At 38.8% G+C, this 15728-nt stretch overlaps 1 protein-coding gene across 1 annotated transcript; it reads left to right on the top strand.

The window, feature by feature from the left end:
* Window positions 1–9568: 9568 nt before the first annotated feature.
* Window positions 9569–10534, top strand: LOC102278932 (olfactory receptor 6C74-like). Its single transcript, XM_014481752.2, has one exon. It carries the CDS (start codon window positions 9569–9571, stop codon window positions 10532–10534), a length of 966 nt encoding a protein of 321 aa, XP_014337238.2.
* The last annotated feature ends 5194 nt before the right edge of the window (window positions 10535–15728 follow it).

Raw genomic sequence — 15728 nt, forward strand, 5'->3', positions numbered from 1 at the left:
ACCTATATATAGAAAACTATAAAACACTAGTGAAAAGAAATCAAAGAGGACACTAATAGATGGAGAAACATACCACGTTCATGGATCAGAAGAATCAATATAGTGAAAATGAGTATGTGACTCAACGCAATCTATAGATTCAATGCAATCCCTGTCAAGCTACCAAAGGTAATTTTAACAGAGCTAGAACAAATAATTTCAAAATTTGCATGGAAATAAAAAACCTCGAATAGCCAAAGCAATCCTGAGAAAGAAGAATGGAACTGGAGGAATCAGCTTGCCTGACTTCAGGCTCCACTACAAAGCCACAGTCATCAAGACAGTATGGTACTGGCACAAAGACAGAAATATAGATCAATAGAACAAAATAGAAAGCCCAGAGATAAACCCACGCACCCACAGACACCTTATCTTGACAAAGAAGGCAAGAATATACAACGGAGAAAAAGCCATCTCTTTAACAAGTGGTGCTGGGAAAACTGGTCAACGTCTTGTAAAAAGAATGAAACTAGAACACTTTCTAACACCATACACACAAATAAATTAAAAATGCATTAAAGATCTAAACATAAGACCAGAAACTATAAAACTCTTAGAGGAGAACATAGGTAAAACGCTCTCCGACATAAATCACAGCAGGATCCTCTAGGACCCGCCTCCCAGAATATTGGAACTAAAAGCAAAAATAAACAAATAGGATCTAATTAAATTAAAAGCTTCTGCACAACAAAAGAAACTATAAACAAGGTGAAAAGACAGCCTTCAGAATGGGAGAAAATAATAGCAAATGAAGCAACTGACAAACAACTAATCTCAAAAATATACAAGCAACTGCTATTGCTGCTACTGCTAAGTCACTTCAGTCGTGGTTGACTCTGTGCAACCCCATAGGCGGCAGCCCACCAGGCTCCCCGTCCCTGAGGTTCTCCAGGCAAGAACACTGGAGTGGGTTGCCATTTCCTTCTCAATGCATGAAAGTGAAAAATCAAAGTGAAGTGTCTCAGTCGTGTCCGACTCTTCACGACAACACGAACTCCAGCCTACCAGGCTCCCTCGCCCATGGGATTTTCCAGGCAACTCCTGAAGCTCAATTCCAGAAAAATGGGCCAAAGAACTAAATAGACATTTCTCCAAAGAAGACATACAGGTGGCTAACAAACACATGAAAAGATGCTCAACATCACTCATTATCAGAGAAATGCAAATCAAAACCACAATGAGGTACCATTTCATGCCAGTCAGAATGGCTGCGATCCAAAAGTCTACAAGCAATAAATGCTGGAGAGGATGTGGAGAAAAGGGAACCTTCTTACACTGTTGGTGGGAATGCAAACTAGTACAGCCACTATGGAGAACAGTGTGGAGATTCCTTAAAAAACTGGAAATAGAACTGCCATATGACCCAGACATCCCACTGCTGGGCATACACACCAAGGAAACCAGAATTGAAAGAGACACGTGTACCCCAATGTTCATCGCAGCACTGTTTATAATAGCCAGAACATGGAAGCAACCTAGGTGTCCATCAGCGGATGAATGGATAAGAAAGCTGTGGTACATATACACAATGGAGTATTACTCAGCCATTAAAAAGAATACATTTGAATCAGTTCTAATGAGGTGGATGAAACTGGAGCCTATTATACAGAGTGAAGTAAGCCAGAAAGAAAAACACCAATACAGTATACTAACGCATATATATGGAATTTAGAAAGATGGTAACGATAACCCTGTATACGAGACAGCAAAAGAGACACTGATGTATAGAACAGTCTTATGGACTCTGTGGGAGAGGGAGAGGGAGAGGGTGGGAAGATTTAGGAGAATGGCATTGAAACATGTAAAATATCATGTATGAAACGAGATGCCAGTCCAGGTTCAATGCACGATACTGGATGCTTGGGGCTGGTGCACTGGGACGACCCAGAGGGATGGTATGGGGAGGGAGGAGGGGAAAAAAAAGAAAGAAAACAAAACAAACAAAAACAAAACAAAACAAAAAAAAAAAAGAATTAAAATTTTAAAGTTCTTTCTTTATTTTTATTGCAGTAGAGGTGATTTACAATATTACATAAATTTCATAGGTACAACATAGTTTTGACTTTAAGAAGTAACTTTCTTTATATTTTATGTATTCATTTTTGTGTTTGGCTATACTAGTCTTCGCTGTATGTGCAGGCTTTGTCTGGTTGCGGTGAGTGGTAACTACTCTTCACTGTAGTGCGTGAGATTCTTATTGCAGTGACTTTTCTTGAGGAGGAGCGCAGGATTAGTTGCTCCGAGGTATGAGGAATCTTCAAGGACCAGGGATCAAAGCTGCGTTCCCTTTGTTGGCAGGCAGATTCTTAACCACTGGAACACCGAGGAAGCCTAAGTGATTCACATTTTTAAAATATTATACACCATTTAGAGTTTTTAGTATAGTACAATGTATCATTTTTTCTGTGTTGTACAATGTATCGTTGTAGTTTATTATTTTATATAATAGTACCTACCTCATTCTTGAACCCTAGTCTTGCCCTTCCCAATTCCCTCTCCCCACTGTAACTACTAGTATTTTTTCCTATGTCTTTGAGTCTATTTTTTTTAGTTTATTTATTTTAATTAGAGGCTAATTACTTTACAACATTGTATTGGTTTTGCCATACATCAACATGAATCCACCACGGGTGTACATGTGTTCCCAATCCTGAATCCCCCTCCCATCTCCCTTCCCATACCATCCCTCTGGGTCATCCCAGTGCACAAGCCTCAAGCATCCTGTATCCTACATCAAACCTGGACTGCCGATTCATTTCTTATATGATATTATACATGTTTCAATGCCATTCTCCCAAATCATCACCCCACCCCTGCTCCCACAGAGTTCAAAAGACTGTTCTGTACATCTGTGTCTCTTTTGGTGTCTCGCATACAGGGTTATCGTTACCATCTTTCTAAATTCCATATATATGCATTAGTATACTGTATTGGTGTTTTTCTTTTTGGCTTACTTCACTCTATATAATCGGCTCCAGTTTCAACCACCTCATTAGAACTGATTCAAATGTATTCTTTTTAATGGCTGAGTAATACTCCATTGTGTATATGTACCACAGCTTTCTTATCCATTCATCCGCTGATGGACACCTAGGTTGCTTCCATGTTCTGGCTATTATAAACAGTGCTGCGATGAACATTGGGGTACACGTGTCTCTTTCAATTCTGGTTTCCTTGGTGTGTATGCCCAGCAGTGGGATGTCTGGGTCATATGGCAGTTCTATTTCCAGTTTTTTAAGGAATCTCCACACTGTTCTCCATAGTGGCTGTACTAGTTTGCATTCCCACCAACAGTGTAAGAAGGTTCCCTTTTCTCCACATCCTCTCCAGCATTTATTGCTTGTAGACTTTTGGATCGCAGCCATTCTGACTGGCATGAAATGGTACCTCATTGTGGTTTTGATTTGCATTTCTCTGATAATGAGTGATGTTGAGCATCTTTTCATGTGTTTGTTAGCCACCTGTATGTCTTCTTTGGAGAAATGTCTATTTAGTTCTTTGGCCCATTTTTCTGGAATTGAGCTTCAGGAGTTGCCTGGAAAATCCCATGGGCGTAGGAGCCTGGTAGGCTGGAGTTCGTGTTGTCGTGAAGAGTCGGACACGACTGAGACACTTCACTTTGATTTTTCACTTTCATGCATTGGAGAAGGAAATGGCAACCCACTCCAGTGTTCTTGCCTGGAGAACCTCAGGGACGGGGGAGCCTGGTGGGCTGCCGTCTATGGGGTTGCACAGAGTCAACCACGACTGAAGTGACTTAGCAGTAGCAGCAATAGCAGTTGCTTGTATATTTTTGAGATTAGTTGTTTGTCAGTTGCTTCATTTGCTATTATTTTCTCCCATTCTGAAGGCTGTCTTTTCACCTTGTTTATAGTTTCTTTTGTTGTGCAGAAGCTTTTAATTTAATTAGATCCTATTTGTTTATTTTTGCTTTTAGTTCCAATATTCTGGGAGGCGGGTCCTAGAGGATCCTGCTGTGATTTATGTCGGAGAGCGTTTTACCTATGTTCTCCTCTAAGAGTTTTATAGTTTCTGGTCTTATGTTTAGATCTTTAATGCATTTTTAATTTATTTGTGTGTATGGTGTTAGAAAGTGTTCTAGTTTCATTCTTTTACAAGACGTTGACCAGTTTTCCCAGCACCACTTGTTAAAGAGATGGCTTTTTCTCCGTTGTATATTCTTGCCTTCTTTGTCGAAGATAAGGTGTCTGTGGGTGCGTGGGTTTATCTCTGGGCTTTCTATTTTGTTCTATTGATCTATATTTCTGTCTTTGTGCCAGTACCATACTGTCTTGATGACTGTGGCTTTGTAGTGGAGCCTGAAGTCAGGCAAGCTGATTCCTCCAGTTCCATTCTTCTTTCTCAGGATTGCTTTGGCTATTCGAGGTTTTTTATTTCCATGCAAATTTTGAAATTATTTGTTCTAGCTCTGTTAAAATTACCTTTGGTAGCTTGACAGGGATTGCATTGAATCTATAGATTGCGTTGAGTCACATACTCATTTTCACTATATTGATTCTTCTGATCCATGAACGTGGTATGTTTCTCCATCTATTAGTGTCCTCTTTGATTTCTTTCACTAGTGTTTTATAGTTTTCTATATATAGGTCTTTAGTTTCTTTAGGAAGATATATTCCTAAGTATTTTATTCTTTTCGTTGCAATGGTGAATGGAATTCTTTCCTTAATTTCTCTTTGTATCTTCTCATTGTTAGTATATAGGAATGCAAGGGATTTCTGTGTGTTGATTTTATATCCTGCAACTTTACTATATTCATTGATTAGCTCTAGTAATTTTCTGGTGGAGTCTTTAGGGTTTTCTATGTAGAGGATCATGTCATCTGCAAACAGTGAGAGTTTTACTTCTTCTTTTCCAATTTGGATTCCTTTTATTTCTTTTTCTGCTCTGATTGGTGTGGCCAAAACTTCCCAAACTATGTTGATGGAGTAGTGCTGAGAGTGGGCACCCTTGTCTTGTTCCTGACTTTAGGGGCAATGCTTTCAATTTTTCACCATTGAGGATAATGTTTCTGTGGGTTTGTCATATATAGCTTCTATTATGTGGAGGTATGTTCCTTCTATTCCTGCTTTCTGGAGAGCTTTTATCATAAATGGATGTTGAATTTTGTCAAAGACTTTCTCTGCATCTATTGAGACAATCATATGGCTTTTATTTTTCAATTTGTTAATGTGGTGTATTACACTGATTGATTTGCGGATATTGAAGAATCCTTGCATCCCTGGGATAAAGCCCACTTGGTCATGGTGTATGATCTTTTTAATGTGTTGTTGGATTCTGATTGCTAGAATTTTGCTAAGGATTTTTGCATCTATGTTCATCAGTGTTATTGGCCTGTAGTTTTCTTTTTTTGTGACATCTTTGTCAGGTTTTGGTGTTAGGGTGATGGTGGCCTCATAGAATGAGTTTGGAAGTTTACCTTCCTGTGCAATTTTCTGGAAGAGTTTGAGTAGGATAGGTGTCAGCTCTTTAAATTTTTGGTAGAATTCAGCTGTAAGCCATCTGGACCTGGGCTGTTTTTTGCTGGAAGATTTCTGATTTCAGTTTCAATTTCCATGCTTGTGATGCGTCGTTAAGATTTTCTATTTCTTCCTGGGTCCATTTTGGAAAGTTGTACTTTTCTAAGAATTGTCCATTTCTTCCACGTTGTCCATTTTATTGGCATATAATTGCTGATAGTAGTCTCTTATGAGCTTTTGTATTTCTGTGTTGTCTGTTGTGACCTCTCCATTTTCCTTACTAATTTTATTGATTTGATTTTTTCCCTTTGTTTCTTGATGAGTCTGGCTAATGGTTTGTTAATTTTATCTATCCTTTCAAAGAACCAGCTTTTGGCTTTGTTGATTTTTGCTATGGTCTCTTTTGTTCCTTTTGCATTTATTTCTGCCCTAATTTTTAAATTTCTTTCCTTCTACTAACCCTGGGGTTCTTCATTTCTTCCTTTTCTAGTTGCTTTAGGTGTAGAGTTAGGTTATTTATTTGACTTTTTTCTTGTTTCTTGAGGTATGCCTGTATTGCTATGAACTTTCCCCTTAGCACTGCTTTTACAGTGTCCCATAGGTTTTGGGTTGTTGTGTTTTCATTTGTTTCTATGCATATTTTGATTTTTTTTTTTATTTTTTTTTGTGATTTGTTGGTTATTCAGCAGTGTGTTGTTCAGCCTCCATATGTTGGAATTTGTAATAGTTTTTCTTCCATAATTGAGATCTAATCTTACTGCATTGTGGTCAGAAAAGATGCTTGGAATGATTTCAATTATTTTGAATTTACCAAGGCTAGATTTATGGCCCAGGATGTGATCTATCCTGCAGAAGGTTCCGTGTGCACTTGAGAAAAAGGTGAAATTCATTGTTTTGGGGTGAAATGTTCTATAGATATCAATTAGGTCTAACTGGTCTATTGTATCATTTAAAGTAATATTCACTAGTTTCTTTCATTTTTAGAAATCACATATAAGAGAGACCAATTGGGTGCTTGTTGGTGCTTAATTGCTCAGTCGTGTCCAACTCTTTGCAACCCTTTGGACTGTAGCCCATCAGGCTCCTCTGTCCATGTGATTTTTCAGCCAAGAATACTGGAGTGGATTGCCATTTCCTCCTCCAGGGGATGTTCCATACCCAGGGATCTAGCCCACAACTCCTGTGGCTCCTGCACTGCAGGTGGATTCTTTACCTGCTGAGCCATCAGGGAAGCCCAAAAGATAACATATAGTATTTATCTTTCCCTGTCTGACTTATTTCACTAAGCATGGTGGTGGTGGTGGTTGTGGTTTAGTCTCTAAGGCAAATCTGACTCTTGACAACTTCATGAACTGTAGCTCGCCAGGATCCTCTGTCCACGGGATTTCCCAGGCAAGAATACGAGAGTGGGTTGCCATTTTCTTCTCCAGGGGATCTGTCCTGCCCAGAAGTTTAACCTGCTTCTGTTTCATTGTAGGGGTGTTTTTTTTTTTAAACCATCGAACCACCTGGGAAGTCCTATAGAGTTTACATTCTCTGTTGAAAATATCAAAAACTAGAAGTTAGCAAGAATTTTACAAAGAATACTTTGCTTGACAGTTGAAAACGTTCTTATACAACTTCACATCTTCCGAGGTGGCACAGTGGTAAAGAATCCTTCTGCCAATACAGGAAACAGGAGACACGAGTTCAATTCCTGGGTCGGGAAGATCTCCTGGAGAAGAAATGGCAACACACTCTTGTCTTCTTGCCTGGGAAGTCGCATGGAAAGAGAAGCCTGGCAGGCTACGGTCTATGGGGTCACAGAAGAGTTGGACACACCTAGGCAACTAAACAACAGGAAATTGTGCAAAATGTACCTTTGAGGATTATCAGAGGACTGTGTAGCCTATTAAAAATGAAAGTAGTATCTTACCATATGCAGTGAAGGGGTAATTATGATACATGTCAGCTGGAATTTCCTATTTCCAAATATGAAGCAATTAAATGTCATCTGAGACTCTGTTCTGATTATACTTCCATCCCATTAAGAAAAAAATCTCCTGTAATGAATTTTAAAGTTCCAGAGGTGTGTCCTTTGGACCCAATGCATCGTCACTGGTGATGATAAATAAGCCTGTGATAATTATATCATACGGGCATTTGAATGTGTTCTCGCTTAGGACTGCTGTGATCCTTACCTATATTTGGTGGGGTGACAGGTTGATTGGGCAGTGACTGATAACAGGGTCATTAAACAAGGAAATTGACCTTTGTTTTCTCTTCTTTTTGATTCTCTTCTGGGATGGATGCAAAATCAAGAAAGTTTGTTGTTCATGATGCATTGTAGAATGGAAATAAATATGTCCAGGTATTCCAAATAGTAACATCAGAAAGTGCTACTGGATGATTGGGGCAGTTTGTATTGTCTTAACGGTCCAGAATTTATCAGTCAGATTGCAGTTGAAAAAACTATGACTGTTAATCCTCCAGAGTTTGGAAGTGTATTTTTTTAATGGAGTCCTAATATTTTCCTACTAATGTAGAACATAAGGCATCCGTCAATTTTGTATTAGGTCAAAGAAAGGTATATCTCAAGTAAGAGTGTTTTTCCCCTGTTCCATTAGCCTAGGAGAATGTTACATTAGCCTGCTTTGTTTCAACAATAGAAAGAAGCACCTTGTCAAAAACACAGTTTTCTGTGAACTGCTTCGTGGTGAGTACTTGATCATGGGGCTAGCTTGCAGTCTAACAGGTCAGATATTTTAACCAGAGACTGGTATGTTAAAGTATCTGATGTGGATCCCGCATGGTTAAAGTAATGAAAAAAAGTGCTAGTCACTCAGTCATGTCCGATAGTTGGCAACACCATAGACTGGAGCCCACCAGGCTCCTCTGTCCATGAGGTTCTCCAGGCAAGAATACCAGAGTGCGTAGCCATTCCGTCTGCCATGGGATCTTCCCAACCCAGAGATCGAACCCAAGTCTCCTGCGTGGCGGATGGATTCTTTACCATCTGGGCCACCAGGTAAAGTAATAGTTTTGGCCAAAAGGAAGTAAGTAAAATACAATTAAATTATGATTTCTTATTCACTCAAGCACTGATTCACAGCAGATGCCCAGACCCCTTCCCCAGTGATTCTAGCAATATACTTAGTTTCTAATTAGGCTTTTGCATTTTTTTTAATAAAGACAAATGTTAATCTAGTGATTGCAATGAAATTCAGGTTTAATTCTGCCACACTGAATACCTCAAGTGTAAAAATTTATTCCCAGAAAAGGAATGTTGATGAGTAATCTATGACTAATTGCAGAATGGAGCACTACTATTCTGCTAGGGAGGTAGAGTGTGAGGGAAGCCAAGTCACCCAGTCACTGTGTGTTCATTGAATCTGATTAACAAGTCATGAAACCATTTCCCCCCAATTTTAGATATGGTTTCCCTTAAACCACAGACTGTGTCGTTATAATATTATAATATACTCGCTTTACTGCTCACACTGGGTCTTGAAGAAAGAACTCAGCCTGAAGAGACGTTAGGAAAACAACTGATTTGGAACACGGTAATAAGAAAGTGGCTCTTTGGCACTTTACATTTTCAAAGGGCTTGGTTCAGTGCGTAGGAGGGTTCCTACACTGCCTGTCATACCTGAAGCATAGAAATGAACACTGTGAGCCCCTGAGATGCATTTTCTGCAGGATGACGGCCTTCATTGTTAACCATAAGTTGCGGATGTGTCTATAAACAATCATTTTTATTTTGCCCTGTTTTCTTTGTAGCCAATTATTCACAGATGTTATTGTCCAGAAGAGTTAAGTGACACATTAAAAATAATTATCAAGAATAAAAAATGAATCTTAATTCATTAATAATTAATATAGATAATATAATAATGTTATAATAGTAAAATGTCATTTATAGTAAAATATTTTAAAGATATGAAATGATCCCTGCTTCACAAATACAGCTGAAATTAGTGATTATTTTATTTTTTTTAAGACTTGTCATCATTTAAATTGTTTTTTTTTTTCCAGTGATAGTATTTTCCGTTCCACAGGTTAATCAGAGAATGATGAGAGTCAGAGAATCAGGGAGAACTGTGGGGGTGAAAAATGAGTCCACCGTCCAGGAGTTCGTTCTGGAGGCGTTTCCTGTTGCCCAGCACTTGGGGGGCCTCCTCTTTCTGGTGCACCTGCTCGCATACCTGGCCTCTATCATGGGAAACGTGGTCATAATCTTCATCACCTGGGCTGACTATCACCTCCAGACGCCAATGTATGTTTTGCTGAGTACTTTCTCCTTCTGCGAATGCTGTTTCATCACCACAGTCATTCCTAAACTGCTGTCCATCTTCCTTTCAGGAAGGCAAACAATTCCCTTTCCTGCTTGCCTCACACAAGCCTTCTTCTTTTTATTTATTGGTGCAGTGATTTTCTTTCTCATGGCAGTGATGTCGTTGGATCGATACCTGGCCATCTGCAAGCCTCTGCACTATGCATCCATCATGAACCTGAGGGTTAGTTTCCTACTGATTTTCTTGTGCTATTCTTTGTCCTTCATCTTAATCACTTGTCTGATGCTCAAAGTTTCCCAGTTATCATTCTGTGGCCCCAATATCATCTCTCATTTCTTCTGTGACCTTGGCTCCTTAATTCATCTCTCTTGCTCTGACACCAGATCTGTTGAAATATATTTCTTCTTTGTTACTTCGTTTGTCATTCTATTATCCCTTGTTGTAACCATCACTGCCTACAGCAACATAGTGGTCACAATCCTGCGACTCCCATCAGCCAAGGAGCGACAGAAAGCTTTCTCCACCTGCTCCTCTCACCTCATTGTCCTCTCTCTGATGTACGGCAGCTGTGTGTTTATTTACCTGAAACCGAAGCAGGTGGACAGGCTGGACTCCAACAAGGAGGCTGCCCTTGTGAACACGGTGGTGACCCCAGTGCTGAACCCTGTCATCTACACCCTGAGGAACAAGCAGGTCCACCAGGCTCTGAGGGACACACTGTTTGGGATGAGGTTGAAGAAATAGAGCTTTGGAGGCTAAGCAGATGGGCTTGATCCTCTAGGTCAAGTTCCCACCATTGGCAAAATCTATTCTTGAGAAGCTCTCCATATAGCAATCTAGCTTGTGCTACTTTTCAGCTGGATGGGTAGTGTCTTATTTTGCAATTCAGTTCCTTCTTCTATTTGAAAATTTCATTTGTTCTCTATATTCTGCTAAAGCTATCTTCCTTTCCTTTTCTACTTATTGGGCTTAAGTAAATTAACTTCAAATAATATTTATGGAGCCAACTATTATACATAAGTCATAATATACAAAGTCATTACTGTAAAGATAAAAATGTTGCCAGATTTTATAATTTCTGTCCATGATGCATTTTTATGTGTTTTGTTTATGATATTTCAGAAAAAATAAATAGACACCCTTCTTTACCATTTGATAGTTAATGTGTGATATTCCAGAAACAAATTATTTCTGAAAAGTATATAAAGTCATAGTACAACTTAATGGTGTTTCATTATTTGAATCTACTTATGTGAATGAATCAGTTGTATTCTCACTAGTTCTTCCTTGGGTCTATTGGTTCTAGTGTACAAACAGCTCAGTGTAACTCCAGATTTTTATATGGGCTCTTTCAGTGTATCATCTTCCAGATGTATCAAATGTTTTCAATAAACTTTTCTTTATTAATTCTTTCTTGAAATATAAACAAACTGTAAAACTCTAAAAATTTGTAGTTGTTTTCCCCCCTGTAATTGATGTTGCCAAGTCCTGGAATCAACAAATTGCTCAAAGGTAGGCGATCCCAGTAGCAAATTCTTTCCTCCCATCTAAGAGGTATTTTCTCCTTAGTGTGACTTCAGGTGTAGGAGTTGCCAGTGTCCTCCATGACATTTTATGTAGCAAAAACTAATTGAACTCATAATTAGAAAAATATAAACAGAAAATGAGTGCATTAAAAATGAAAAAAGGGGATCAAAATGAACTCATTTTCTGTGTTTGAAGGTTCACTGAGGAAGTGGCTCCCACCAGAAGATAATTGGCCCTAATGGGACATAGGTCCTGTCACGTCTCATACTGCATGTGCATAATGTGCGTTTGATTTTTACCACGTCTGGTGTGAGTGTGTATTTCCTTTAGCTTGATTTGAAAATTGCTTATAAGTTAAGGCATAATCTTATTAGGAAGAATTTTACATTGTTAATAGTACTCGGTGATTCAGATTTTTATGTTTGGAAGTGACTTAATTGTGTTATCCTAGGAATTATGGTTTTCCAAGGACATCTCTGCCTTTGTCTCTCTCCTTTCCAAAATAGAAGTTAAATGAATAATTTTTAAACCTGATAAAATTTTGGAAGTCCTGAGAGTCCTCTATTTTGGTTTATGTGTATTAGATAAAAGAGCCAATCTTCACAGCCTGGAGTCCTGAACCAGGCTAGTGCAGGAGATGGACATCACCAGCCAGCCAAAATGACCCAAACCTTGTGCTCATACAAGCCACTGTCTTTGCTGTTGGTGTGTCTCAAGAGACTAAGTTTTGTCAAGCTCTATTATCTCAGCCCTGATAGAAGCCAAACCCCTTGTAGCAACTGGAAAAGTTAGGGTGCTAGAAATGTTGTCTAATTCCTTGTATTTGTAGTTGTTCAGTTGATAAGCCATGTCCGACTCTTTGCAAATCCATGGACTGCAGCACACTAGGCTTCCCTTTCATTCACTATCTCCCAGAGTTTGCTCAAACTCGTGGCCATTGCATCTGTGATGCTGTCTAACCATCTCCTCCTCTACTTCCCTCTTCTTTTCCCTTCAACCTTTTCCACCATCAACATCTTTTCCAATGAGTTGGCTCATCGCATCAGGTGGCCAAAGTATTGGAGCATCAGCTTTAGCATCAGTCCTTCCAATGAATATTCTGGGTTGATTTCCTTTAGGATTGGTTTGATCTCCTTGCATCCAAGGCTCTCAAGAGTCTTCTTCGACACTACAATTCAAAGGCATCAGTTCTTCACCGCTCAGCCTTCTTCATGGGCCAAATGTCATCCATACATGACTACTTGAAAAACCATAGCGTTGAATATACGGACCTTTGTCAGTAAAGTGATGTCTTTGCTTTTTAATATGCTGTCTATGTTTGTCTTAGCTTTCCTCCCAAAAAGGGTCTTTGAATTTCATTACTCTAGTTACTGTCTGCAGTCATTTTGGAGCCCCCCAAAATAAAATCTATCACCATTTCTATTTTTTCCACTTCTATTTGCCGTGAAGTGATGGAACCAGATGCCATGATCTTAACTTTTTAAAAAAGTTGTGTTTTAAGTCAGCTTTTTTGCTCTTCTCTTTCATCCTCATGAAAGAGGATGTCTCTTAGTGCCTCTTCACTTTATGCCATTAGAATGGTATTATCTGCATATCTGAGGTTGTTGATATTTCTTCCAGAAATCTTGATTGCAGCTTGTGATTCATCCAACCCGACATTTTACATGATATACTCTGAATATTAGGTAAATAAACAGGGTAATGATAAGCAGCCTTGTCATAATCCTTTCCCAATTTTGATCCAGTCCATTGACCATGTCCAGTTCTAACTATTGCTTCTTCACCTGCATACAGGTTTGTCAGGAGACAGGTAAGGTGGTCTGGTATTCCCATAACTGTAAGAATTTTCCATGGTTTGATCTGATCCACACAGTCAAAGGCTTTCAAGTAGTCCAGAAGCAGAAGTAGATGTTTTTCTGGAATTCCCTTGCTTTCTATATGATCCAAAAAAATGTTAGCAATTTGATCTCTGGTTCCTCTACATTTTCTAAAGCCAGCTTGTACATCTGGAAGTTCTTGGTTCATGTACTACTGAAGCCTAGCTTGAAGGATTTTGAGTATAACCTTACTCTCATGTAAAATGAGCACAATTGTCTTGAAATTTGAATGTGAGCACAATTGTCTGGAAATTTGAACGTTCTTTTGCACTGCCCTTCTTTGGGATTGGAATAAAACCTGACCTTTTCCAGTCGTCTGACCACTGTTGAGTTTTCCAAATTTGCTGGCATATTGAGTGCAGCACTTTCACAGCATCATCTTGTAGGATTTGAAATAGCTCAACTGGAATTCCATCACCTCCACTAGCTTTGTTTGTATTGGTGCTTCCTAAGGCCCACTTGACTTCACATTCCAGGATGTCTGGCTCTAGGTGAGTCACCATACCATCATGGTTATCCCAGTCATTAAGATCTGTTTTGTATAGTTCTTCTCTTTATTCTTTCCACCTCTTCTTAATCTCTTCTGCCTCTCTTAGGTCCATACCGACTGATTATATTCTTTATATTATATTCAGATTGGTTATATCTTTGCAGCTGAAGATGGAGAAGTTCTGTTCAGTCAGTAAAAACAAGATCTGTAGCTGACTGTGGCTCAAATCATCAGCTCCTTATTGCAAAATTGAGGATCAAATTAAAGAAAGGAGGGAAAACCACTTGGCCATTCAGGTATGACCTAAATCAAATCCCTTATGATTCTACAATGGAGGTGACAAATAGATTCAAGGGATTAGATCTGGTAGACAGAGTGCTTGAAGAACTATGGACAGAGGTTCATAACATTGTTCAGGAGTCAATGACCAAAGGCATCCCAAAGAAAAAGAAATTCCTTCTATATCTAGGGAGAAACTGAGAGCTGCTATATTTGCCTACTACACTCTACTGACCCAGGGGAAAGAACTGCAGGAAGTGACCCTTTACTCCTTAGAAGAAACTGAGAGCTGGGGGTTCCCTCCAGATTATAAGGTGCTGTGTTGGGTTAGAACTCACAGTCTCCTTGCCAAAGACTGGTTTGCTTTGACCCAGCCCATGTGGACCAGAATAGGTCAGAATGAATATGTTCAGGAGTTCCATCAATAACTTTAAGTCACCAGTATGATGAGTTTAAACTGTGTTTTCTGTGTATGAACCCTGTTAGCCAAGACTTTCAGACTAATAAAACTTTAGCATCCTCATGTGTTAGAAAACACAGGCATTTATTATTTTGGGATCTTTTGAGGCTATTATCTGAATATAGAATCTTAAGTTGAAACAAAAATAGGAACCTCTCCAGTCAAAATATTTCTTCTGTATTTATCAGTTTAAAATGACATCTTATTATTTTAGAGAGAAAAAAAAAAAAAACAGAACAAATTTCAAATTCTGTTAAATACATCTAGCTGAGTATGTGGCTTTGATTTGATTGATCAACTATTAGTGTTATAAACTAAAACAAGCTTTGCATGAAACAAATTGGTTGGGCAATGAGTTTGGCCACATTGAATAACTTGTTCAGACAACTAAGCCCCGTGCTTAGGTCAGTCAGTCGTGTCTGACTCTCTGCGACCCCATGGACTGTAGCTCACCAGGCTCCTCTGTCCATGGGATTCTCTAGGCAAGAGCACTGGAGTGGGTTGCCATGTCCTTCTCCAACTAAGCCCTAAAGAGCAGCAATTTCCATGATACTAAGGGAGAATTTAAGTGGAGAAAAGAAGGGAAGCTTTTCACTTTTTGCCTAGGTCCAAGAATGGATAAGAATCAGAGATATCGGTGAATTGAAAAAAAAAAAATTATGGGAAAGCACAAAGTAACTCAAGAATAAAGAGAAAATACAAATAAGTAAATAACAATTGAGAAACCTATTAGTGATCAAAAACTTCCCACAAAAAAGCTCAGGAAGACATGTCTTTACTAATGATTTCTATGAAACATTTAAGGAAGAATTAGCTCCAATTACTCACAGACTTCTAAAAATAAAGTGAAACAATCACTTTTCAGCTCTTTCCATGAGATCAGTATTACCCTGATATCAAGACTAAAGGAAAGTGTCATAAGAAAAGAAAACTACAAAGAAAGAAAACAAAACTACCCACGGATTTCTGTGATGAAAAGAGGTACATAAGAATGCCCAAGGTAATGCTGACAAGCCTAAATTAGGAACATATTACGAAGGATAACACACAATCACCAAGTGGGGTTTATCCCATAAATGCAAGGCTACTTTAACATATAAAAATCCGTCAATAGTATACACCATATTAATAAAATAAAGGGCCTCAAACACATGATGATCACAATAGATGCAGAAAAACCATTGACAAATGGAAGAATGGATGCTTTTGACCTGTGGTGTCGGAGAAGACTCTCGAGAGTCCCTTGGACTTAAAGGAGATCAAGTCAGTCCATCCTAAAGGAAATCAGTCCTGAATATTCATTGG

Source organism: Bos mutus, chromosome 28 (genome assembly GCF_027580195.1).
Source record: "Bos mutus isolate GX-2022 chromosome 28, NWIPB_WYAK_1.1, whole genome shotgun sequence".
Classification (NCBI taxonomy): domain Eukaryota; kingdom Metazoa; phylum Chordata; class Mammalia; order Artiodactyla; family Bovidae; genus Bos; species Bos mutus.

Bases quoted from the DNA above. Each gene is read 5' to 3' on its own strand.
- LOC102278932 (XM_014481752.2), top strand. From the start codon at position 9,569: ATGAGAGTCAGAGAATCAGGGAGAACTGTGGGGGTGAAAAATGAGTCC.